Here is a 24,723-nt window from a genome sequence, read left to right on the forward strand (position 1 = left end):
GATGCAGCTGCTTAAAGCCTGCATGGGGCTGCCTTGTCACCACTGCCCCGTGGGGCAGCCCTGAGGTGGTGGTGTGGTGGTAGAGATGCAGGACAGCCCTCCACAGGCTCTGTATGCTGACCAACAGTTTGTCCCAGGCTGCCACTGCTTAGCCCAGACCAGGGAGCGCAAGGCACGCAGAGTCAGGGCTATGTGCACTGGTCCCCGCCTGGACCATGGGGCTGGGACGGGGGGACTGGGAGTGAGTATGCACAGGAGTGAGCGGCAGATGAATGGGAGTACAGGGCCCATGCCGGTGTCCTGGGGCCAGTGCCAGCAGGGCCCAGAGCGGGACAGCAGGAGCGCAGGGTCCCGACCAGCAGGGGCTTTATGGAGCTGAGGCAGTTCCCTTCTCTCCCTGCTGGCACAGCCCAGCGCAGCTCCATAGACCCCTGCCAGCTCATACCCTGCACTCATACCCTGCACTCTGGACCCTGCACTCCTGTGTGCCCACTCACTTCCACTTTCCCCCACCCCCACCGCTGCTTTCCCCAGTTTTGTACCCACCTGCTGGCCACTGTGCATCATATGGCTCCCGGGTGCCTGGCCAGACCGCTGGAGTCAGCAGGAGCTGGCCTGGCCCCAAGGACTGGGGCTATTGCCCACGGTCCTCCCCTGTTTCCCCATCCCCCTGCCCCCTCCTTACCTGAATTTCCAGCTTTGGCACAGGGAAGTATGAACATCCTCACAGTCCCCAGCCAGAAGCCTCTGCTAGGCAGAGACTTCCAGCTGGGGGGATGGGTTGGGCGGGCCTTGCTGTTGCAGGGTCCTGCCATGGATTCCCCTGAGTTCTACTGACCCTGGCTCCTGTCATCTTTGACAGGCAGTCGGGGTTGGTAAATAATACTTTTCTAAATTTTTTAGGGGCCCCGTGGGCCATATTTTGCCCATCTCAGCTCTACAAGATAAACAGCAGCAGGGAAGTTCCTGACTTCCTGGGGTACTTGGCCAGGGCCAAATCCCAGGGCCTCTTCCTTCTAGGGTAGTATTAATTTAATTTAGCCATGCACACCCTGTATTCCATAGTAAACCTCCTCCTCTGACCTCAGGGACAGATTGTTCCTGACATTCTTTCTCACTGCATCTTGCCTTCCAGCTGATTCTGTACAAGCACTTAACATGGGGCTGTAAATGATGATGGGCAACACCTGGAGTGGGGAGGGGAGGGGGCTTGGAATCTTGTGGGAACAGGACAGCACCCACAGGGGTCAGCTGCGCCATCTGATAAAATAGTGGCAATTGCAATCACGTCAGTGCTTACACTGTACTGTAGATTTACCAAACCCAAATCTGGTTCCATTCTGGTCATAGCAGCATGGGGATGCTTATCCCACCCTGCATATTTACCCAGTTTCCTGCATGGGTTTTGCAGTCCCCACTGAGCCCTGTGCTGCCTCAGCTAGAAGGCTACCAGGGCCTGAACTAGATGGTTAAGAATTAGCTCATGTATATCATACTGAAAGAATGATGTTGTAGCTGTGAAGGTCCAGACATTATGCAAGAGGCAAGAATTTCTTAGGGTGATATATTTTATTGGACCAACTCTTTAGTTGGGATTAAGTTAGGGCCCTGTTACACAGTAATTTTGGGCAGTTCCTGGAGCTCTTAACCCATGGATTGTCTGCACATTAACACCTTAAATTAGTTTTAAACACTCCTTAGGCAGCTCAAAGTTATACTATTCCAAGGTAGGAATTGCGGGGCTGGCAGTGGCAGTGCTGGAACTGAATGAACTATGGGGGGCTGCAGCCACCCTAAAATTCTCCATAGCCCCCCTCCCCCCCCTTCCCTCCTCCGAGGGCTGCCACCACCCACCCTGTGTAGCCCTGCCCTGTCGGGAAGAGCCCGCTTCACCCCGCCCCATGCAAATCTGGGGGCACATGCCCCCCCCATGCCCTCCCAGACGAGCAGCAGGAGCAGCAGTGGGTGCCACCCCACATCATCCAGCCGTGGCTCCATTCTGTGCTCTCCCCACATCATCTGGGCAGTGCTTGCACCAGCCTCTCACCCGGCCCCCAGCCCACTCCTCCCTCACCGCTGGGGCCTTGATCGGCGCCCCACCTCCCCCCAGCCCCTTCCCTCCCCTTTCCCCTTACCAGTTTCATGCAGCTCTCCACGCTGCCCAGCTGTGCTCCTTGCCATTTACATGCTGTGCTGCAGCTGCATGTATGCATGAGCCTTTTATCGGCCAAATTATCGGCTATATCAGGCCAATTTCCGATACAAACAGTTTTCTCTATCTCGGTGCCAATCTGATATCAGACCGATGTATCAGTGCACTTCTGCTGCTTAAATTGGGCTCGCTGTCCCACTCCCTGCCATCCCCCCACCTTGTTGCTGTCTGTGCTGTCTGTCCTGGAAAAGCAGGCAGGGAAGGGTTAATCTGTGTGCCTGGCCACTCCTGTCACCCTGTGCCAGGCTCAGCTCAGCCCAGAGAGTAGCAGTGCAGGCAGCAGAGGCCAGGCATGCAGATTCACCCCACCCTGCCTGCTCCCCTGGGAAAAACAGTGCAGGCAGTCACAAGTATGTGGGGCAGGGGAGAGGGGAGTCCCATGGGTGGGAAGCAGAGGGGAACCCTGGAATGGGGTGGGGAGGCGGGAGGGGGGATTCTTAACTTTCAGTCTTTCAGTCTTTCAAGTTTCGCAATGCAAGACATTCTTTGTTGGGTCTGACCTGGCCTAACCCTTTGTCAGACCTGATGAAGAAGGTCTTGCATTGGAAACCTTGACTTTATCTTAACTACAGAGCTGATCCTATAAAAACTTTCACGCTAAGAAATTCTTGCTACTCACATATATCTACACTACCTTACAGTTAGAGCAACGATTGTGCAGGGGATACAGCATCATTAGGCACATCTGCATGCGCTATTAATTTACAGTAGGATTATAAGCCTACTGTGGGAGCAGATGTGCTCCTACTGGTTGGGGACAGACATTACACATAAACTGGTTTAAGTGATCAGAAACTGGTTTAAACCTGTAACAGAACAGACATTCAGTGCACATAAACCAGTTTCAAAATGTCTGAAACCAGTTTGAGATAAACCTGGTTCAAGAGCCTGGGTAGCTCAGTCAGTAGAGCATCAGCCTTAACTGATTTGATTCAGACCGGTTTATGCAATGTCTGTCCCAGACCCCTTGCTGGTTTAAGTTAAACTAGAGACTCCCAGCATCCCAGAATGCTGTCTGGGCTGGGCCCACCCCTCTGCTCCCCAGCCTGAGCAGGGAAAGGCAGGAGTGGGGGGTCTAGCCAAGGAGGGGTTTAATTCCCCCTCTCTATCCCACCATCAGGGACCCCAGCTGGGTCTGCCAGGCTCTCCCCACTCACTGCTGCAGCAGCAGAGCACCATGGCCCCTGAGGCAGAATAAGGCAGGGAAGAGAGTTAGTCTCCCCTCTACCCCTGCTGGCAGTCAGGTCTGCCCACTGTCGCCATTGCCATGCTCGCTCCCTGTAGGGGAATATGTCTCTTGCTGTCTCCTCTGCTGGATGCTGGAAGGAGGAGGAATAACCCCATCCCTGCACCCGCAAGGGGCCCTGTCTGACTGTGCAACCACCCCACTGCTGTAGGGCTGGAGTTCCCTGCCACATCCCTTCCTCAGCCTCTGGGCTGGCTGAGACCGACAGAGCGTGTCGGGTGGAAGAAGTCCACAGTGGGGCTTGGCTCTGCCCCCAGAGCTGGAGCCATGCTCCCCTCTCAGCTGGCCCAGAGGATGAGAAGGGGATGTGGCAGGAGACTTCAGTTTCTCTTCTCCCTCCTTCCCCCCTCCCCTCAGCCCCAGTACCAGCAGCTGCCACTCAGTCTGGTCTGAGCTTGGGCCAGGCCCCTCCCAGCAGGAGGGGGCTTACCAGGGGTGGGCAGTTGTTTTGGGCACAGGGCCACTTACTGAGTTTTGGCAAGCTGTCGAGGGCCTTGACAGGTGCCCCATTCCCATATCATCATCTTTGGACTGGAAGTCCCACCCCTGACCTTTGCCACTATAAGTCCCTCTCCTTGGCCCCAGAAGTACTGCTTTTAGCAAGGGGTTTTGCCATCTTGGAACCAGAAAAATACCAACTCATATTCTAAAAAGCGAACATCTAAAACATTAATTAATTTGATTAAAAAAAATATTTTTGCCCTGGTTTACATGCATTTGTGTACTGTACATAGAGTTGATTGCACAATAGCTTAAAATGAAGTCTTATTCCTGTATGTTGTGGGGGGTGGGTATAGGTTTGTGGGGGGCTGTGGGTTTGTGGGTATGTGGGGTGAGGGAGCATGTGGGTATGTGTATGGATACATGGGGTGTTGGGGGAGGGTGGCTGGGTTGTGTGAGGGGGTGTGGGGGTCTGCATTTATAGCAGTGCAAGGTAGGGGTGCATATGTATGGTGGGGGGGTGTGTGGGGGACTCGCTCAACAAACACACACGCTCTGCCCCTGCGTAGGCTGGGCATACACCCCTACACACACACACACACACACATATGCACACACACTACCCCTGCCTGCATGTACGCACACACCCCTGTACCGGCATGGCACTGTGTTCCCCAGTCCAGCCATGAAGCCCGGAGCCAGTGGTACTGGAGCAGGGTGGGGGCAGGAAGCAGGGAAATAGTTGAGGGTGGGTGGGGCTGCTGGCTCCCCCTGGGTGCTACTGGCCCTGTCTCCTGTTATCTTTGATAGGCAGCCAGGGGCAGATAAATATTTTCTAAATTTGTAGGGGTCCCACGAGCTGGATAGAATGGCCTGGTGAGCTCAATCCAGCCCACAGGCCATATTTCTCCCACCCCTGCTCCAGATGCTGCCCCAAGTGCAGACAGAGTGGCAGCTGCCCAGCAGCCTGACTTCTCAGCACAAGAGGGGAGAGAGTTCCTCTTCTCAACCTTGGGGCTGAGGGCAGTGGGGGAGAAGAGAGAGAAGCTGAAGTCCCCATGCCCCTCTCTCAGCTGACCCAGAGGTTGAGAAGGGGATGTGCCAGGGGACTTGAGCTTCTCCTGTCCCTCCTCCCCCCCTCCCCTCAGCTGGCCCAGAGACAGAAGGGGACATGGCAATGGACTCCAGCTCTGCTCCCAGCTCCAGGGGGGTGGAGCCAAGCCCCAGTACAGGCTCCTGGATCCTCCCAGCCAGCCCCAAGGCTGAGAAGAGGAACTCTCTTCCCTTATGTGCTAAGAAGTCAGGGCAGGGATGGCAGGCAGACCCAGTTGCCAGTGGGGGTAGAGGGGAGACTAACTCTCCTCTCTTTTCCACTCTGTCTCAGGGGCTATGGTGCCCCACTGCTGCAGCAGTGAGTGGGGAGTGCCTGGTAGATCTGGTTTGAGTCCCTGCCAGTGGGATAGAGAGGGGGAATTAAACCCCTCCCTCACCAGTTCAGCCCAGACTGGCCAGCCTCCCCACCCCCCCCAGCTTCCCTGGAGCCAAGGGTGTGCTCTAGCACCCCCCAATGCCTGGCCTGAGCAACTGCAGGCATGTGCTTGCAGTTCCTGAGTCCAGAGAGAATGTTTGTCCTGTTACAAATTGGTTTAACCTAGGCAGGTTAGACTAACCTGCAAAAGTTGAATCAGTTTAGGCTCCAGCTTTTTGAATGTCTGTCCCTAGCAAGTGAGCAGCCTGGAGAGGGCTGCTTCCACACTGCTCTGCCCCCCTTGCAGCAGACTCCCCCTGGGTGCTAGCCCAGAGGCTGACAAGGAGCACAGGGCCAGGAGACAGCTGCCTCCTGCCCCCACCATCACCCCCCATACACACACATTGGGAGGGGTCTTAATGTGCACAGGGCAGGAGAGCTGCTGCTGCAGAGCTCTCCTGTCCCGTGAATATGGGGATAAGCCCTGTGCCCAGCCTATTCGGAGGCAGGTCCCAGCCATCTCGGGACTGGGTGGGGACCTCTATTTGTGCAGGGAGCTCCTGGCCCCAGCTCCCTGATTAGAGTAGGAGCTGGAACATTGTTTCCTGTACCCAGAAGCTGCCGGGGCGAGCTCCAGGCTGAGACAGTGTCCCCCTACCCCAGCAACAGGCAACTCTAGGCCCTGGCTCTGGATCAGAGCAGGGGCTGGGACATTGCTCCCTGCCCCTCCCCAGTGTGGGGACAGGCTCTGATTATGGAGCTGGGGGCTAGGAGCTGCCTGCTGCTGGGGCAGGGGAACATTGTTCTACCAGGCTCCTTGCTTGGAGGTCACCCTGGCAGCAGGTAGCTCCCTGGGGCAGGGAACAGTGTCCCATCCCCTGCTCTTATCATGGAGCTGGGGCAGGGGGACAGTGTCCCAGGCCAAACTCTGTGATTGGAGCCCACCCCAGCAGCAAGCAGCTCCTGGGGGAGGGTATTGTTCTCCTGCCCCCTGGCTGCCCAGGCTAACTGGGAGCAAATTTGCACATGGACTTTTGTTCAGTAACTACAGTGCAGTTAATTTGCTACCTGCATATGCAGGTAGTAAATTTACTGCACAGTTGACTAATTGACTGCACAGTAAGCATCTGCACGTGTAGATGGTGATACTTTACTGCACAGTCAATTAGTCAATGGCATGGTAAAGCATCTTTTGTAGACTTGCCCACTGTGTACCACTTACCGCCTTACCCATAAAGCTTTTGTTACACTGCCACCTAGTGGCAAGGTGCAGTAGTGTAATAAGAACCAGCCGGAAGGAGACTGTTCTCTTCTTTCTAACTGGATGCAGCAGAACAAAGAAATACGGGAGCTGCAAGTTAGTAGAGTCCTGTCCTGTGGTTCTACATGTGATGAGGAGTACAGAATTTTGCAGAAGTTTACTCCTTAGAGCAACAGGATGCTGTGGTCTGGACCAACTGAGTTATGGCCTTCTCTTGGGGTGCGGAGAATCTTGGTTGTGCCAGCTGCGCCAGGCCTGTGGTACAGAACTGCCATAAGGAATGAGCTTGTGGTGCCCCTTTTTTGAGTTTCAGGGAGGAAGTGCACCAGGACTGTACCCAGGCATGAATCCCAGCCCAAGGCAGAGGCTCTGAAATCCACTTTGTCTGTAGCGGGGCATTTCAGAACTTGTGGAAGATAGTGGTCTCTGACATCACAGTTTATGAAGGGCCATCGTGTTTCTGGATGGGAGATGCAAACTGTAGTTATAGGGGGCTCTGGTAGTCATTGTTGTGAGCTGCAGAGGCAAAGGAAAATGGGCATGGGAGTGATAAGCATGCAGCAAGGACCTGTACCTTAGCCCTGCGTCCATCTCTCTTCACTAGCCATTGCTGATAGATCAGCTGTTGCACCCAGATGCTGGACTGCCTTCCAGCTCCTGCTCTGTGGCCAGTTTACGTGTTATGTCAGTTCTTCTCCCACAGTTGCTCTTTGGTCCTTCCCAACCACTGTTTTGCCTGCACTCTGGCTTCTATTCAGTGGCTGGTACACCTGGAAGTACCAATGTAGTGAGCATTTTATAGGTTGCTTACTCTCTTCCCATCCCTCCATTTCCTCTCCCCCACTCCTTCATGAGTTTTATCTCAAAAATAAATGAGCACAGGCTGTGGAAACCTGTTCATATTCCCAGCCTTCAGGCTCAATTTAGTGAGGGTTCTGGTAGGACGTTGTCTCTCTTTTGTAGTTTGCACAATTTATGCTAGATGGTGATCAGTGTGAGAGCACCAGCTGGGCTCGTAACCAGGGGCACAAAACAGAGACCCCAAAATGCCAGGAGTTGTGGGGTGTAGAACTGTTCATTGATACATGCTGGTTCTATTCCAGGAGAGCATCCCTTTTGCTGTGATTGGTAGCAACACAGTCGTGGAGGCCAAAGGAAGGAGAGTCCGGGGGCGACTGTATCCCTGGGGCATTGTGGAAGGTAATACTCTGTCTCAGGCTGTCCTGGATTCTGTCCAAATTAGTAACCTCTGGCTCAGGAACCATGTCTCACCAGTCAGCACTGTGGTGCTTGCACCAGGCAGGTCTGTCCTTGGTGGGAGTGACCTGGATTGGGATCATTAAGGCACCAGGCAGGTCTGTCTTAGGTGGGATCATTAAGGCTGACCATTAAACCAACAACAAAACAGCACTTTACTTTAAACTCAGCATGCTCTGACACCAAGCCCAGCACATGCCCAGAAGAGGCAGTGCATTAGTTGCACCCAGCTTTCCCAGTGTCTGTATAGATTGAGTGCTTTAGCAGGGCTTTTTGGAGGGCTTTTTTGGCACGTTGATCTAATAGTTGATTGAATCAGTTTTAGATAAAAAGCCCCACTAAAGCGCCTGATCTATGCAGACACTGCAGAGTTGGGGTTCCTCCCCCACATCTGTCAGCACCCCAAGGCTCTGCCTGTTTCCATGTGATTTAGCAGGTCAGATTTGGTAGAAGTTCCAGGCTTCCTGGACAGGATCTTGTGTAGCTCATGTCACCGTTTTTTGGTCCCATGTGCAAGCAGGGAAGAAAGAGCTGCTTTGCAAGAGGATGCCCTACGTTTCTTTAGTAACTGGATGTTTTGGCCAAGTTCGTTCATTTGTGAAGAGGCCCAGATTTCCTGACTGGGTTGAGAGGGTGTGGGGGCACTTGTTTTCCCCTCTAACCCTGCTCCTCCCTTGCAGTGGAGAACCCCACACACTGTGACTTTGTGAAGCTCCGTACTATGCTGGTAAGGACGCATATGCAGGACCTCAAGGATGTGACACGAGAGACTCACTATGAGAACTACCGGGCCCAGTGCATCCAGAGCATGACGCGTATGGTGGTGAAGGAGAGGAACCGCAAGTATGGGGAAGTGCCTTGGGTTATACAGGGGTAGGGGCTGAAGTGCTGAGAGGCAGTGTTTGGGCCAGAGCCACCACCAGTGTGGGATGAGACAGCATGCCCATGCTAGCTCAGAGTAGGGAAGTCAAGCTTGGGAGCCACAGGAAGGGTGTGTGGATGCCATTCTGCATGGGTGAAAGGGAGATGCCAGTCTGCATGGGTGAAAGGGAGAAGGCCTGGCATGTTTTTGTTTTCTCTTTGGAAGTTCAGTGCTGGGCTGTAGCACTAGCAAGACAAGCAACTGTTTATGGCACCATGATCCTATGAGCAAGGAACAGTACTGCTTGCTTTGCCCAACAGCAGGCTGGAGCCCAGGAACAAACACCCCAGTCTTTAGAGATCCTTGGGAGCCGTGAGTAGGTTCATCAGCCAGTCCAGGAACCTGGACGGGACCTCATATTGACTTTCACCACTGGCTCCTGCTTTGTATTCACAAGGCCCTTGTTGCTGAGCTCTGGGGGAAAAACCCCAGCCAACACAGTAATGGAGCCTCCCCATGGTGGGAGAAACACCAGCCAACACAGTAATGGAGCCTCCCCATGCTGTACAGCTGGGGACTTCCATGGTCAAGGAAGGAATGCACCAGCCCAAGGCTTGCCCCTGGTCAGCAGGGTTGTCTTTGCCATCTGTCCCTGATAGCTTCCCAATGTGGGCAGTTCATACCGGGAGGCTGTGAAAGGAACATGACATGGCACCAGAATATATTTAGCAGGGGTGTACAGGGAAGGACATCCCCCACCCCACCTCACAGACCATGGCAGAACCTGGACATTTGTAAGTATGAGACAAACAAAAGCAGAGGCCACATCTGTCCCTGTGCTCCACACAGCCCAGCTCAGGGGCAGTCCAGTTCTGCTGTTGCAGGAGGTTGACTTGGTCCCCAGTGGAGGTTGCAGCATCTCTGGTAGCTTCTGTGCCCATGTGGGCCTTCCAGTGCTGGAACCAGGATCTGAGCTCTACATCTACTGGGCAGCTCCCTGAGTGGGACTCATAGCCCCTCTTCTTTGCTGGCACAGAGAAGCTGCATAACAAGGTGAAGGAGAAGGTCAAAGGGCAGCATCCCTGTGCAGTCACTTGGTGAACAGGCAGTGCTGTTGGTGCAGGATTTTGTGGCAGAACCCAGTGTGTAAGGGAGAGCACATAGGTGCAGAGAGGACAGGCAAATCCCCAACTCCTCAGGGTGCCAAGAGCTCCCACTTGCATGGGAGACTCGTTACCTGCTCACATGTGACATCCACTGAGCACTGGTAGATGTGGTGACCTGAGGTCCTGAGCAGAGAAGAATTGGGCCCTCTGCCTATTTATCTGATGTATGCTTAGCTCACAGCCTTCACTGAACCAAGAGGACCAGATGCTCAGCTGTTGAAAACTTGTCTTTGCTAAAGGCTGAGGAGCAGCAGTCCTACAAGTGGCTTTGGCCTGCAGTCCTGACTCCCCCTGTTACCCCCTTGGGTAATTCCATGAGCCTCTGTAAAATCACTCCGGAGGAACACCAGTGCAGTCCATTAGGCATGAGGCCTTTAAGCAATTGAGTGTCTCCAGCGTGGGTAGAGGGATGGTAAAATATTGAGGGAGTGGCTATGATAGTGGCTCTCTGGGCCATCCAAGGTGATAAATTTAAGCTAGTTTCTTCATGTAGCTAGTTGGTATTCTAAGCAGGACTGAGTTAACGTCTCTGTGGATGATGCATAAGAAGAATGCCTTATCTTTCTCACTAAAGTCTTCAAAAGGAGGCTAGATAATCACCTTGCCAGGGTCATTTGATCCCAGCATTCATTCCTGCCCATAACAGGGGGTCGGACTTGATGATCTGCTCAGGTCCCTTCTGACCCTATCAACTATGAAACTATTTGCCTGTGAGGTGAATACAGCCTTGTCAAACACTGGGGAAGGCTGAGTAATAGTACAGCACTGATGGCCTTACTGAACCACACTTAGCACTGCAGGTGGCACCTGTGTGCATTGTGTGTGAAAAGGAGAAATCCCCTCATGTCCAGCCAATAACAAGATAATGGCTGATGCTTCTAAGGGGACCAACACACAACATGTTTTGAGCCAGGTGGATCCTACTCTTATCATCCAAGTGCACTATCCTGACTCGGAGGCTTGCTCTTTGGTCCTGAAAGTACAGGGGTAGGGTGTGTGCTTGGTGATTTATGTGTACAGTGGGGCAGAGGTCGGCTGGTGTCAATTTGTATAATTTCATTGCAGTCAGTGGAGCAATACTGATTCAGTCCTGCTGCGGCAGTATAGTAACTGTCCTATTCAGGAGAGCACCTGTCATCCTTGGAACTGAAGGGTTTTATAAATCCCACGCTTAGGATTATCACTCCCTTCTGAGTTGTGAGTCAAGCCTGGATACCTGACTGCCATCATCCTGCACATCTCCCACAAACCCTGTCATCAGGTCTGAAGGAGAGAATTGTTTCATCTCTGTAGGTGCTTTGCTACTCAGAATTGCAGCTCCTGGGGCATGCAGGGGAAGCTCAGGGCAGCCAATCTTACCTCGGGCTTAAAGGGATTCTTCTTCCAGAAGGAACCACCTTTGGCATACAGCTTCAGGAGCAGATGTTGGAAAAGACTAGCATTGTGCAGTCACTTCTGACCCCTCTTCCCTCTTCAAAGCCTGAAGAAGACCGAGTACTTCTCGTATATAGATAGTTGAGTGACACTACAGATCTATAAAGACATTTGCTGCTTTACTGGTATCTCTGAAGGAGCTCAAATTATTTGTAAGTTAATGCCTTGAACAGAGTAAGCCATTTGACTCTAGAACTAGGCTGTTCTAGCCACTTCTTCTTGATCATGCTCATGCCCCTGCTGTACAGAGTGCTGACAGGTCTGGTGAAGCTGCCTTCCACCTGCCTAAAGCTGAGATCTAGGATATGTACTTAATGTATTTTTTTCCTGCTTCATCATTGGGAGAATCAGCTTCATGCAATTCTGTAGGCTCTTCAGCCTGCTGCTAACCCAGATAGCTCCATAACCATGCCATGGCATCCTGAGCGCCCCAAGAACACTAGTACTATGGAGGAAAGATCAAAGGCCCAGGACCCTGTGGAAAAGATGCAGTATTCTCTATTAAAGTTCAAACTGTGACTTGACATTGCAGCCCTTTCATTCTGGCCAGACTGTCTTGCTGAACGTGATGGGAAAGCTTCTGTTTACTGCAGGGAGAGCAGTTAGGCTGCTGTCTGCCACTGAGAGATACAGGATTTTAACACGTTAAGGAGAGTTATGGCCTGCCAAGGAAACTATAAGCCCCCTTTAGTACTGGGGGTAACTAATGATGTGTTACTGAGTACTTGCCACAAATAATGAAAATGGGGACAGGAGTGGAGGTCACAGGTTAACAACTAGTCTGCCAAATGGGGGCACTGAACAGAGCACACCAGAGAGTGCCCACTGGCCCCTCAAATAAGTCCAAGGAGCCAGTGGATGCTGCCCATGATACTCTACCCAGAGACAGGCTCTCACAAGTGAAAGGAAAGCAGCCCCACAGTCCAAAGGGACCCTCCCAGCTAGAGCCTCCTTCCTGGTAAGATACATAGCCAGCTTAGCCAGGGCCAGGAGGAGGTTGACCAGGAGGTCCTGGGACTTGGTGGAGCCACAGATGGGGAGTGCAAAAATAAACAGGTGAGGGGAATAGTGCAGCCAGAACCTCAGCAAGAGGTTCTGGAGTAGGTGGTGCAGGGGCTGCAGCCTAGCACACCCCATGTATGCATACGCCAGGGTCTCTCTCTGCTGACAGAAGAGGCAGGTGTTGGAGGTGTCCATGAACCATGCCAGACACATGCCTGTGGCAACAGATCTGTGGAGGAGCCACCAGCTGAGATCCCTGGTGGCTCACAGAATCAAGGTGACATACAGATTAGTCCACTAGGGACCTTCACCCCCCTTGCTTAGGGTGTCCCACCACTTGTCATCAGGGCAGGATGCGAGTATGGGATGATGGACAATGTGGAGCATGAGCATGTAAAGCTGGTGGCAGTGGGCAGATCGAAAGCAGACCAGTTTAGTATCTCCTTCCTTCTAAGATGGTTAGATGGGGAGCATCATGGGGCCTGCTGAGGCAGGGGCCCTACAATGAGCTCTGGAGGGCTGGGGGATACCAGGCTGAGAGTCAATGTGGTTCCCAGCCCAGCTGGTGTCCTGGGTAGAGCAACACTGGTATGGTTGGCTGATGCTGCATGACCCAGGAACTCAGTCCAGCCTCAAAGTGGAGAAATCACTCCTCCTCCAGTCAAGAACAGTAAAACAGTGCATGGGAAGAGCTGAAATTAGGGTTGTCACTGAATGAGCAGGTAAAGTTACCATTTTAGCCACTTACTAGAGATTTCACTGCTCACTCAAGTAGTGGGTAGCTTGCAGGGTAACCTATATTTTCTTTGGTACAAGATGAAAATGTACAAAGGTACCTGAGCTAGCTCCCCAGCTGAAGGCAGTGGAGTGACAGCACTACAACACTGCACCAAGGCTCATTAACTCTGCTAAGAACAGGACTTTTCAGCCTGAGTGGAAACTGCTGATACAGCAGTGTTGGTCTGGTGCTGGAGCTAGTGTGAGCAGAGCTGTCTTAGATATCCTTGCACAGGTCTGCCTTCCATCATGAACATGTATTCTTATGTCTAAATTCTACTTGGTTTTATGCTTCTCAAGGGCATGTTTGCAGCCCCAAAACTGCCACTTTTGGAATTTGTACACTAAGCATGGTCAACGCGCAGCTGTCTATCCAGAGGGGGTTTGAGACCCTGCAACTTCCCTCTCCTTCGTGAACGGGAATGTGATGGCCTGTACAACCACCAACCCCAGACCTGGGATGCAGCAGGTGCCATTCAGTCACTTGCTGCTGTTGGCTCCGGATTTAGGACCCAGAGGTCTTGTTCTGGGGGGGACCCACCCTCAAACCAACCACAACCTCTCCATTTGATAGTAGGCAAATGTATTGATACACAGTGATAACAGAAAAAATGCAATGCAAACAGTCAAGCAATTCTGTATATCTGCAAAATCCTAGGGCTGTCATCAAAGTACATTTGGCCAGGATGCACTCTTCACTTGGAGGCTATCTCTTAGATGTCAGATGTCAGCAGTCCGGAGGTGGGATGCCAAGGCCCGCACCCCCGCTTCAGTGGGGTGGATGAGATGGGCTGGTGGTATGCCCTCTGTCCATTGTGGCCTCGGGGACCCTTCCCAGGGGATGGGGATGGGGACCGTCTCTCTGGGAAGAAAAAGAGGAGGGATGGGCAGGAATGGGGAAGGACCCTTTGTTACTCTCAAGTCTCTGCTTTTATATTCTCCTTCCCCTCTGATGACTCTTGATCTGTGGCTATCACTGGTTGGTTGTTTCCCTGTGGTCACACTGTCCACATAGCTTTCTGGGCCTTCTCCTAATTTGGTCTGTTTCCCCAAAACTGGGACTCGGGCTCCACTGCTCTGGGGCCTTGTTAGCTAGTGCTGCTTTATCTTGTGCTACGGGCAGTATAGTATATAATCCCTCTGTTCCCAGACTGTTTTCCAAACTGTGTGTTCTTGTTGGCCTTGTTGTGTTAGACAGCCTGTTTGCTTCCAAGGCTGTAATATTGTGCAACTGTGAGACTCAAGCTTCTTAGAAATCAGTTTTCCCCTGCTACCCATCCTGAACCATTCTGATGAATATATCTATACCTATAAGCCAATACCTAAAAAACAAACCTTTAAGTACAATTTAAACCTAACTATGTGTGTCCCTTTCCCCAAGGCCAGGCTCTGTGGGAGGCAAGAGTTATAGCTCAAGTATTACACATAAGCCTTATACAGGGGTAGAGGAGGTGGCTTGGCCTGTTTCTCTGCTCCACTTGCCCCTGACTCTCTAGTCTCCTATAAATGAAGGCCTATGTGGGGTTCCACCTAAAAAGCTACACTGGTTTTCTCCCAGCATGATCCTGCCCTGGGCTTCTGTCATGGAAGGCACCAATGCAGTGGAGCCAGGATTATGGGGTTGATGAAGAACCCTGCTCATATCTTGCATTCAAGCAGGATGGTCTGCAAGAATGAAGCATGGGGTTTAGCAGCTCACAGCACCTCTGAGCATCCTGCCACTCTCCCCAGGAGGTGACTGGCCCAGGAGGGAGAGGGAGAGGGAGAGAGAGTGTCAGCTAGCAGGAAAAGATACACAAAGCAACTCTGAGGATCACCTGAAGACCTATGGGACAAGTGAACCTTAGTCATCTACTACTTCTGGTGACACTTAGGCGTAGCAATGCCAGACTATTCGAAGCATCAGATTTGGCCTCAATTTTGCCCTACCAGCTGCTTGGCAGGGGACATGCAAGCCCCCTGTCTGTAATGGCCTGATGCCCTCTCAGGGTTGTACCAGCAGTTTTGATCATGAAAGAGCTCTCCAGTTCATACAGATAAGAAAGTGCCATCTGTGGGTTACAGGTCTTCCTGAATAGGTTTTTCCCAGACATGTTCTCCCTCAGGTTTGCTTTTCTCTGAGCAGGTTTATTTGCTGCTCTTTCTAAATTGTCCTTCCCTGACCTTTGGGCCTCATCTAGGGCCCCCAAACCCACCCTTGTTAACTTGTTGTTTGCCTCTCCTGAAGTGCTGGGAATGCAGTGCTAATTTCCTATGTTTTGTTCTCCTCTTACTACCCTCAGCAAGCTGACAAGGGAAAGTGGGACAGACTTCCCTATCCCAGTTATCCCAACAGTACCAGACTCGGAGACTGAGAAACTCATTCGGGAAAAGGATGAAGAGGTGAGTACTGGGGCAGGGACTGCATCTTCTTCCAGAGCATGCCCCACTGCAGCCCCCGTAGCACAGAGAGGCCAGGCTGTCAGTAAAACATGCATCTTCTCCCAGACAGCTTGGGTAATTCCTGCTCTGGGCTCTGACACTTGGTTCCCAGCTTCAGCATGCTCAGATGGTACAGCAGAGTCCATCCTCCACCCAGGTGCTCCACTCTTTCATATTTCCACTGTCTGGGGAACTGGAAGGGGACTAGCAGCCAACATTGCTCTGTTGGTGTAGCAAACAGGGCTGAATGATTTCTTTGGAGGGAAAGGTCATAAAGCAATAGTTTCCAACCTTTTTATGGTGAAGATCAGATTTAGGAAATAAAGGGCACCCCAGGATCTACTATGCCACCCCCTGCCCTGCTGCCCACCCCCAAGTGGCAAGGCTCAACTGAAAGGAAATGTAGAAATAGCAGTATATAACAGTATATAAAAGTAGGTGGCAGGGGGAGCAGGTAGGGCTGCAGGGAAACCAGGCCAGGGGCTCTGGATGGTCGCAGCAGGGGAGAAGGGGCATGCATGCAGCCAGGATCACAATTCCTTGAGGAAGGCCCAGATCCCATGTGCACCCAAGGGGCCAATCCGCCCTTCTGTGCTCCCAGCCAGCGGAGAGTCCCAGACTGGGCTGGGCCAGGGCCTGACATCACTTCTCTGCTGCCGCTGGGCTGAGCTGTGCCTGCCCAGCAGCCAAAGTAATATGGGGTCGGGCTCTGGCCCGGCCCAGGGCTCTCCGCCGCCCAGAGGCACATGGGGCAGGGTGGGGCTCATGCCGCTGGGCCTGCCCCCCCCCCCACCACACCCTGTGCTCCGGGACGCCCAGAGTACAGGGAGGGAGCAGGCATGGGCCTCCAGAGCAGGGATGGCGGGGGGGAGGAGCATGGGCCCACAAGGCCCCTGCTGGGCTATGTTCAGCAGCAGGAGCCCCCCATGTACCCATGGCTGGCAGGGAGCCCCAGGCCAGGCCAGGGCCCGACCCCACATTCCTTTGACTGCTGGGTGGACACGGCTCAGCCCAGCCGCAGCACAGAAGTGGCAACGGGCCCCGGCCTGGCCCAGTCTGGGACTCTCCGCCAGCCAGGGGCACATGGGGGGGCTCATGCCCCCTCCTCCCCGTGCTCTGGGAGCCCGTGCTCCCTGGGCCACTGCTTTGTGGACAGAGCCTCCATCTGGCACTTCTCCTATATCACTTCTCAAAATCAGCTGACAAAGGGCCTTGTTACACAGTAATTTTGGATGGCTTCTGGAGGTCTTAACCACTGGATTGTCTGCACATTAACACTGGAAACTAGTTTTAAGCGCTCATTAGGTAGCTCCAAGTTATGCCACTCTAGGGCAGGATTATCTCTGATCCCTGCTACCTAGCTTGTGTTACAATGAGTTGCAGCCATTCTAGACTACATCTTAGTGTAAACACCACTGCCATCTCCCTTCCTCTACTGGCCCAGATCAGGCCCACTGTCATTCCCCCCGCCCCACTCTCCCAAGCACCCCAAATCCCTGCTTACTGCCCCCCCCCACCACGATCCTTCTGACCCCCACTTATTTGTGGCTGCCCGACTGTCTGGGGAGCAGGTAGGGAAGAGTTTACCTGCCTTCCCAGCCACTGCCAGTCAGCTCTGCTGGCAGTGGCTGGGCAGACAGGTTAACCCTACCCTGTCTGTTCCCTCAGGACAGACAGTGGGAGCAGCCACAATTAAGCAGGTGGGCCAGGGAGAAACCTGAAAGACAAGGAGGGAGCCCCCGGGGTGAGGGCCAATGCGGGAAGCATGGACTGAGAGTGTGGGCAGGGGAGGGGGAAGGGATTTTTCTCTTTTAATCCTCCAGGCCCCTCCTGACATGAACTTGTGACCACTCCAAACTGCTAGCATTAATACCAATTAACATTTATGCAGCTCACAGTGTAAGGTGTAATAAGGTCCATAGAAACAAAGGCTTTTTCACATCTCTAGCCTTGATCAGTCTGTTCACTGCCCGCGGCTCCCTCCAGCCACAGCCCCTCTACCCCTCCTCCCTTCAGCACTGGGCATCCAGTTATTCTCCCTCGCAGGAATGAGCTCTTCCTGTGCAGTTCGATTGTTCTCTGTGTAGGGCTTTGGCCTTCCTTTCCTTGCTAACAGTCTTGCTCCTTTTAGTTGCCCAGTGTAGCAAGGTCGGGATCCCAGGGTGCCCCCTGGTGGCTTTGCAGCCATGCCCCGCTCTGCCCGTAAGGCACCTTCTCACTTGCCACACCTTGATGGAAGTATAATAATAAATAGGGAGGCTGCCCACAGGCTAACCCAGTTCAGCTGAGTCCTTGCTGGGCACCTACAGCCCTAGGACCTAATTGAGTGGCTCCAAACCCTCCCCTACACCATGCCGCATGCCTTACAGGTGTTACTATAACATCGTTCCCTCTGTTGGGGCTTCGGCCTCTGCCTCTTTAATCTACCTTGGCTTTCTACCCTAGGCTCACTGTATCAGACCTGGCTCTGTCTTTTCCAGTCACCAGGCCACGGGCCCCTTTCTGCCCGGCCCCAGGCCCATGTAGCTGAGCCCCTCGCTGGCACCAGGCCCTTGTCTCTCTGCACGCCTCAGGCACTGGGCCCCTGTTCCATGTCTGGCTGCCACCTTGGGCTCTCTGCCCACTCCGGGCTCAATAGCTGCTTGAGCCTTGAGCCTGCCCCTGGGGCACTAACGGGGCCCCCCATAAACTTCTATGTGCAGTCCCAGTCCAAACCACCAGTATAGACACAACATAAACATAAGGGGATAACAGCCCTCTGTCCCTTTAAGGGTGTAAACCTTGACTCACTAATACAGTCCTCCCAGCCTGGGCTCCTTGCGAACTCCCCAAGCCTCCCTGTTCCTGCAAGCAGCAAAGCAGTCAGCCTAGCATCCCTGGGTGGCTCTCCTGGACAGGAGCTCCTTGCCCTGTAGCTGCCAGGGAGAGACTCCCATTGCCAGCCCCAGCCTTGGGCTTATATACTCCCACGGCCCTGTCTACCTCCAGCCAGCTGACCACCTGTAGGTGCCTGCTGACTGCTCCATTAGCCTGTTCCCCCAGTGACTTGCAGCTGCTGCACCCTGCCTAGCCTGCAGTGCTCCCTGGCTGAACTGCTTTTATCTTACAGTAACGAAGCCTCAGGCTCTCTGTTATACCCAACACTCGCAAATTCCTCAAATGAGCCCATTCTTCCCTGTTCTTAATACTGAACACTAATGAGGACCTTAGATAAGGCCCTTCCTCTGGCAGTCCTTTCCCTGAGGCCTGGCCTAGTCATGCTCCTGCTGTCAGAGCAACTCCAGGGGACAACCCATTTTTTTAATTCCCACAGGGCTGCCCAAGGAGCCTGGGCCTGATCCTGTCTGCCTTGCCTCCAGATTAACCATCTAACCCTTCTTCAGGTATCCTGGAAAGCAGTAATTTCTAGGTCTGTGGCACTTTCCATGTCCATGTGTAAATGACCCCACTGCAGGGGAGAATATGTCCTCTTGCTACAGAGGAGAGGTCCCTGTGTCAGATCTGATGCTGCAGCTATCCCCCCGTCCTGGCAGAGCCATGAGAGAGGACAGAAAGTCAAATCCAAGTTGGTCCTATGGTGAGGAAGCTTGTGGCCCTATGGGGCTCCCATTGACACTGCCAGTATATTGATCTCTGGAGCTGTGCTGAGTGCAACCTGTAGCTTCTATTCCTTAGGGAAGGAGTGCTGGGGATTGGGCCCTCAGATGCTTTCCTTTTGTTTCAGCTGAGGCGGATGCAGGAGATGTTGCAGAAGATCCAAAGACAGATGAAGGACTCTCACTAACCTCCCTGCCCCTCCAGCTTCTGCGCTGCACAGAAACTGGAAATGTTTACATCGTGCTCCATCCCATCAAAGCCAAGTTACAGTACTCAGTACAACAACACACCTGTCACCTTAAGCTGATGCAATATCGCCTTATTCTCGAACCTCAGCACTTTCCCTCCAGAAGCCTAGAGGAAAAATGGCTGACACATTGCAGGGCTCCTCTCTATTGCCTTCCCTCGGCCTCCTGACTTAGAACTGAGCCTCCTCACTTCTAACAGTGGCTGCAAACCCACCCCTGAGACTCCAGGCAATGCTTCCCCATGGTTCAGCTGAGTTGCACCTACTTGCTTCACTGTGTCCCTTTATGGTGAATATGTACAGCCTCTCTTAGTTCAAAGCACTCCTGAGGTGCACCTCAATTCCCTTTCCGACAGACCACAGAATGTCACTCGTTCTTGTCAGCAGGACCCTGCCATACTGGGAGATTGTGCAGACCTACTGCTTCAGGGGAAGTCGTATGGGTGGCTAGTGGAGCACCGTGGCTATGGCTGTGGGAGAGACCTGAGCCTTGGGCCCCCCAGTCTCCAGATGGGAACTAGCATTGTGCAGCAGTTCTAGAAGTAAAATTCTAGTTCCCATGAATGATGCCTGTGTCCTGGCACCTGGTTCTGCAGGGCCTCTGACCTGCACTGTATGCAGTCACTTACACCAGGGCCAAGGCTATTCTCCAATAGTGCTGACCAGCAACAATGACTTGGTGTTCAGGCAGAGGGGACTCAGGCCCTCAACCTCCTCTTCCAAACAAGCCTGGCTTTGTGAATGATAGCTGGACAGCCAACATACATTGTAACATGTTTGTGAGCCCAGGTAATCTGGATGTCCTGGCCCTTGCTTCTGCCATCAGCTAACAGCTTCATGAAGGACTTGCCCATGTTTTGAGATCACTGGGTCTTATTCTATTTTCTGATACATGAACTCATCCATTGATGCTTCTGGGTTCCAAATGGAAAGCCAGGCATATTGGCCCTGGGAGCAAGGAGCACATTGAATCATAGTAAAGTAGGGCTGGAATGGGCCTCTGGTCCAACCCCCTGCCTGAACCAGCTGCTCCTAGGTCATCCAACCTCTTCTTGTACAGCTCCAACAATGAAGATTTCACAACTTCCCTAGGCGGCTCTATTCTACCGTCTCTCTGTTCTAACAGTGAAGAGGGTTTTTTTCCTGATATCCAGTCTAAGCTTACTTTACTGCAACTTTAAGCCATTGGTCCACAACCTGCTCTCTGCAGTGAGAAAGATATGTTCTCCATCTTGTTTATGGCACCCTTTCAGGTATTTGAAGACCGCTATCATGTCCCCTCTTAAGCACTTTTCTGCAAGTTGAACATGACTAGCTCCTCCTCCTACTTCCTTTCAAAGCCCTTTATCATTTTTGTCACCTGACTCTAGACCCTCTCTAACTTCTCCACGTCTTTTTTAAAATGTGGAGCCCAAAACTGCGCACATACTCTAGGTGAGGCATTACCTGTGCCAAGTAAAGAGGCACCATCTCTTCCAGTGTCTTGCATCTAATGCTCATATTGATACGGCCTAAAATCACATTCAGCTTTTGTGCAGCTACATCATGCTGCAAACCCGTATTGAGTTTGTGATTCACCAAGATTCCTAGATCTTTCTCCAAAGTGCTGCCATCCAGCCAGTTGCCATCCATTTTGTATATGTGCTTTTTGATCAAAGGTGCAGCACCTTACATGCATCAGCATTCAACTTCATTCTGTTCACTCCACCATAGTTTGAAATGGCTTCAGCCCCAGAAAGCCAGGTGACATGGCAGTAAATGTGCCCAATTATTTCTCTTCTATGTGGATGCATCTTCAAAGCTGAACATCAGGCAGTGCCTGCTTCGGGCCATCCAACCTGTTCTGATCATCAGTGTATAGGAGGTGTGTTCTGTGCAGCATACCCTACACACATCTCTTCTTCCCAAAGCAGAATGGCTAGGTGAGTGGTGTGGGGCCCATCTATGGGTCAGATTGGGCTGTGGGGTCCCAGCATCACTCCCTCCTGCCCTCCATGCACTAGGATTGGGTCCCCGGGGGCTGGCACCACTCCCTCTCACAAAGATTGGGTCCTGGGAAATAAATGGTCAGGCATAGCCCAGGAAACAAGTGCTCAGAGATGTCCTTCTAACACTGTGGTATGGCTGTAGAGGAATGCATGCACCAGCCTCAGCTTCCTAGCTGCCATGAGTCCATGTACCTTCCTGGCATAGGTATTAATTCGTGAAGACACTACAGGGCTCTCCTCCTGCCACACATTCATATCCACACTCAGCAGGGCTCCCTTAGCATGCGTACAGGCATGCATGAGCGCATCTGTGTATAGCAGGTATCTATTCCCTGGTACAGAGGGGTGCACATACATGTATACACAGCAGACTCCCCTTCTGGCATAGATGCAGACACACACGCACATATGCAAGGCCTTCTTTGGATGGGTACACGCAAAAGCATACACTCACTGCAGGGTTCCCTTTTCTCCTCCAAGAAGCATGATGTGGGGGGCAGAGAAAGTACAACCTGTGTGTCTGCAAAATTCATGAATTCTAAGCTCTTCCTGAAATTCCCTGGTGAAGCTAGTGGCTATTCCATGTTCTGTCCCAGCCAGTCTCCTTGCCTTGTTCTGAGCAGCTAGATGAGGACCTAGCTTTTGTCTCCCAACCCTGGCAATTTGCCAGAGCAGGTAGTCCAGTCTCCAGCACACTGCATAACAATACAGGGCCACAACAGCTTGCAGCTTCTGCAAACCCAATACCAATTCCTTACTGGAGGTGCATGGACTCCATAATCGAATGAACCTTACTAGTGGAAAACAGTGAGCCCACCTGAGTCACAGAGTTAGCTGTTAAACTAAATGGTTTAAAGACGAAGATACTGTTTGGACTGCAGGCAGCGCACAGCAACACTACAGATACAGTCCTGAAAAACCAGAGTAAACTTCCTAGCATCCATGCACATGACAGGAACCAAAACATGGGCATGTCACATGGACTGTAGCTCATCTATCTGGTGGCGCTGACAGCAGGGACAAGCCCGGAGACTGGGCAAGCCATTTCAAGAATGGGAACAAGCCTGTACTTCCTATCCTCTGGCTCAGTGTCTCCCTTGGAACATCTGGACCCAAAAGAATCCTGGAAAATCTCTTTCCTAGCCTCAGCCTGGACTGAAGATCTGCCTTGTGGACCTGTCCTCACAGACCTCTGCACTGCAGATGAATTGCCCATTCCAGGGGTGTGTAGAAAGTACTTTTCATCCAGGTGGTTGGTATCTCCTCTTCTGGGCAACTAGAGATGGAAAACCAGTTTGAGTAAAATGGTTAAACCTTCACCCAAAATGCAAATCAAACCTCTCAAAGCATCTTTATGCCTCCTTGGTTTTCTGGGTTGTGCGGCAAGCAGAGCTCCTGAAGAGTAAAAAGGAGAGCTGTTTTCACAACCTTCAGCCTAGAAAAGCAGAAATCTCCCAAGGAAGACAGCTCTCCCCTTTACTCTTCAGCAGCTCTGCTTGCCACACAACCCAAAAGGCAAGGTGGCATAAAGATGCTTAGAGAGGTTTGATTCTCATCTTGGGTGAAGGGCCCAGCTTTTGATATGGAGGGCAGAGAATGGCTCTTGTGAGCCATCTGATCCAATTTTTCAGATTCTAGACATTTGAGGTAGCTTGGATGAACTTGGAAGAGTTCCCAGACTTTTGGAGCTATTTCCAGTCCATGTCTTTGTGGTCAACCCCTATTTGCATCCTGCCTCCAGCTAGCAATTATTTTAAGCAATAATTAGGGACCTACTTAATTTGTGGTTTCACAGATTTCATGGAAACTGTGAAATCTGGGATTGTTGGTGAATTCATAAAATCAAAACAAAAACATTTAAAATAAAGTGCTGGCTTCCCAGTGGGAGCCACTGGTCCTTGCTGCTGGGAGGAGCTGGTGGGGAGGCATGAAGGGCAGCCAGCAATCAAGATGGTGGCTGCTCCCTTGTCCCTTCTCCCTCCTGGGTCCTCTTCACCAATCAGTGCTGAGGGGCAGGGCCACTGAGAAATGCCAGTGAAATTGTCTCACCATTATTTAAGTAGGTCCCTAGCAATAACCCAGGTCCCATGTAAGCACGCATTGTTTCTAAACAGCTATTCTGTATGACTGGCAGCACCACCAGTGTTATCCTTCTTTCCAACAAAACTGCTCTGCCAGACTAACCTCACTTAGGACTAAGTAAACCCAAGAGACTCAAGTTGACTTCAGTGCCCTGTTCCGTTTGTAGCTCTATGACTGGGTTGATTGAAGGTTTTTGGAGATCCCACTATTACCTGATTTCTATCCCGCTGCATCTGACCTTGTTTAACATCTCTATTAGGCCGTGGAGTCATGCAGAACATAGGAAACAAGCATGCAACCATCACATGTTTGTCTTGTCCAAGCCCATGCCTATTTTTAAAAACTAAGTGACCCTGCTCTAAATGACACCCCATAGAGCCAGCAGTGGGGTGGGCAGGGGTAATCAGACACCGGCGCTGGGCAGTGCCTCAAGTAAAGGGGGACAGGGAGGGGAATTAAACTCTCCTGTCTCCCCTCTGTCCCACTCACACAGGGACCCAAACGGGGGTCTGCCCAGCTTTCCTCCCCACTGTGGGGGCCATGGTCAGAGCCAGGCTGGGCAGCAGCCTCAGATGAAGTAGGGGAAAGGGAGGGGGATTAAACTCCTTTCTCCCCTCTTCAGCATAGGCACAGGGACCCCAGTCAGGGTCTGCCAGGGTTTCTGCCCCACTGCTTGCTCGCATGGCAGGGGGCACGGCCAGAGCTGGCCTGCATGGCCGTGCCATCTGCCCACCTCACCTGGGGCTGTGGGGCTGAGCTGAGCCAACCTGCGGGTGCTGCTGAGGGTGGGTGCAGAGGGGCTGGCCCATGGGGACAGGGCCTTTCCATCTGGATTCAGCTTGGGCTGGGACCAGAGGAGCTGTGAACTCAGATTGATCCAGGCTCCCCATGCCTGGGCTGGGCTGTTATGGAGCCACAGCCAGCTGGGAAGGGCCCTAACCCTGGGCTGGCCCCTCCATGCCCATTCTCAGCAAGGGCTGCAGCCAGCCCCTCTCAGCCCCAGGCAAGGTGGGCCCAGGCTGGGCCATGGGGACAGGGCCCTTCCCAGCTGGCTGTGGCTCTGTGACAGCCCTGCCTGGCACATACAGGTGATGGCTGGCCACGCAGCAGCATGGAGGCAATGCTGCTGCAGCTGCAGGCAGGCACCTTGGCAGCTGGACTGGCCATGCAGGACAATTCCTTCATGAGTGTGTCTGCCCACGTCACCTTGGAGGCGCCAGTGACCTGGAGCCCAGAAGCCATCTGCCATGGGGGCTCATGTT

The 24,723-nt window shown here is 52.6% G+C and overlaps 1 protein-coding gene across 3 annotated transcripts in view; it reads left to right on the forward strand.

The window, feature by feature from the left end:
- SEPT4 (septin 4) overlaps positions 1-22,758 on the forward strand; it is a 51,284-nt gene extending 28,526 nt beyond the window's left edge. For all 3 annotated transcript variants that reach the window (XM_025215670.1, XM_025215671.1, XM_025215672.1), the window contains 4 exons: positions 7,732-7,828; positions 8,566-8,728; positions 15,409-15,508; positions 19,272-22,758. In XM_025215670.1, coding sequence (XP_025071455.1) covers positions 7,732-7,828; positions 8,566-8,728; positions 15,409-15,508; positions 19,272-19,331 — 420 coding nt within the window. In that variant the 3' untranslated portion in view covers positions 19,332-22,758. The remainder of the gene's footprint in view (positions 1-7,731; positions 7,829-8,565; positions 8,729-15,408; positions 15,509-19,271) is intronic.
- The last annotated feature ends 1,965 nt before the right edge of the window (positions 22,759-24,723 follow it).

The sequence above is a fragment of the Alligator sinensis genome, unplaced genomic scaffold (genome assembly GCF_000455745.1).
Source record: "Alligator sinensis unplaced genomic scaffold, ASM45574v1 scaffold201_1, whole genome shotgun sequence".
NCBI classification, from domain to species: domain Eukaryota; kingdom Metazoa; phylum Chordata; order Crocodylia; family Alligatoridae; genus Alligator; species Alligator sinensis.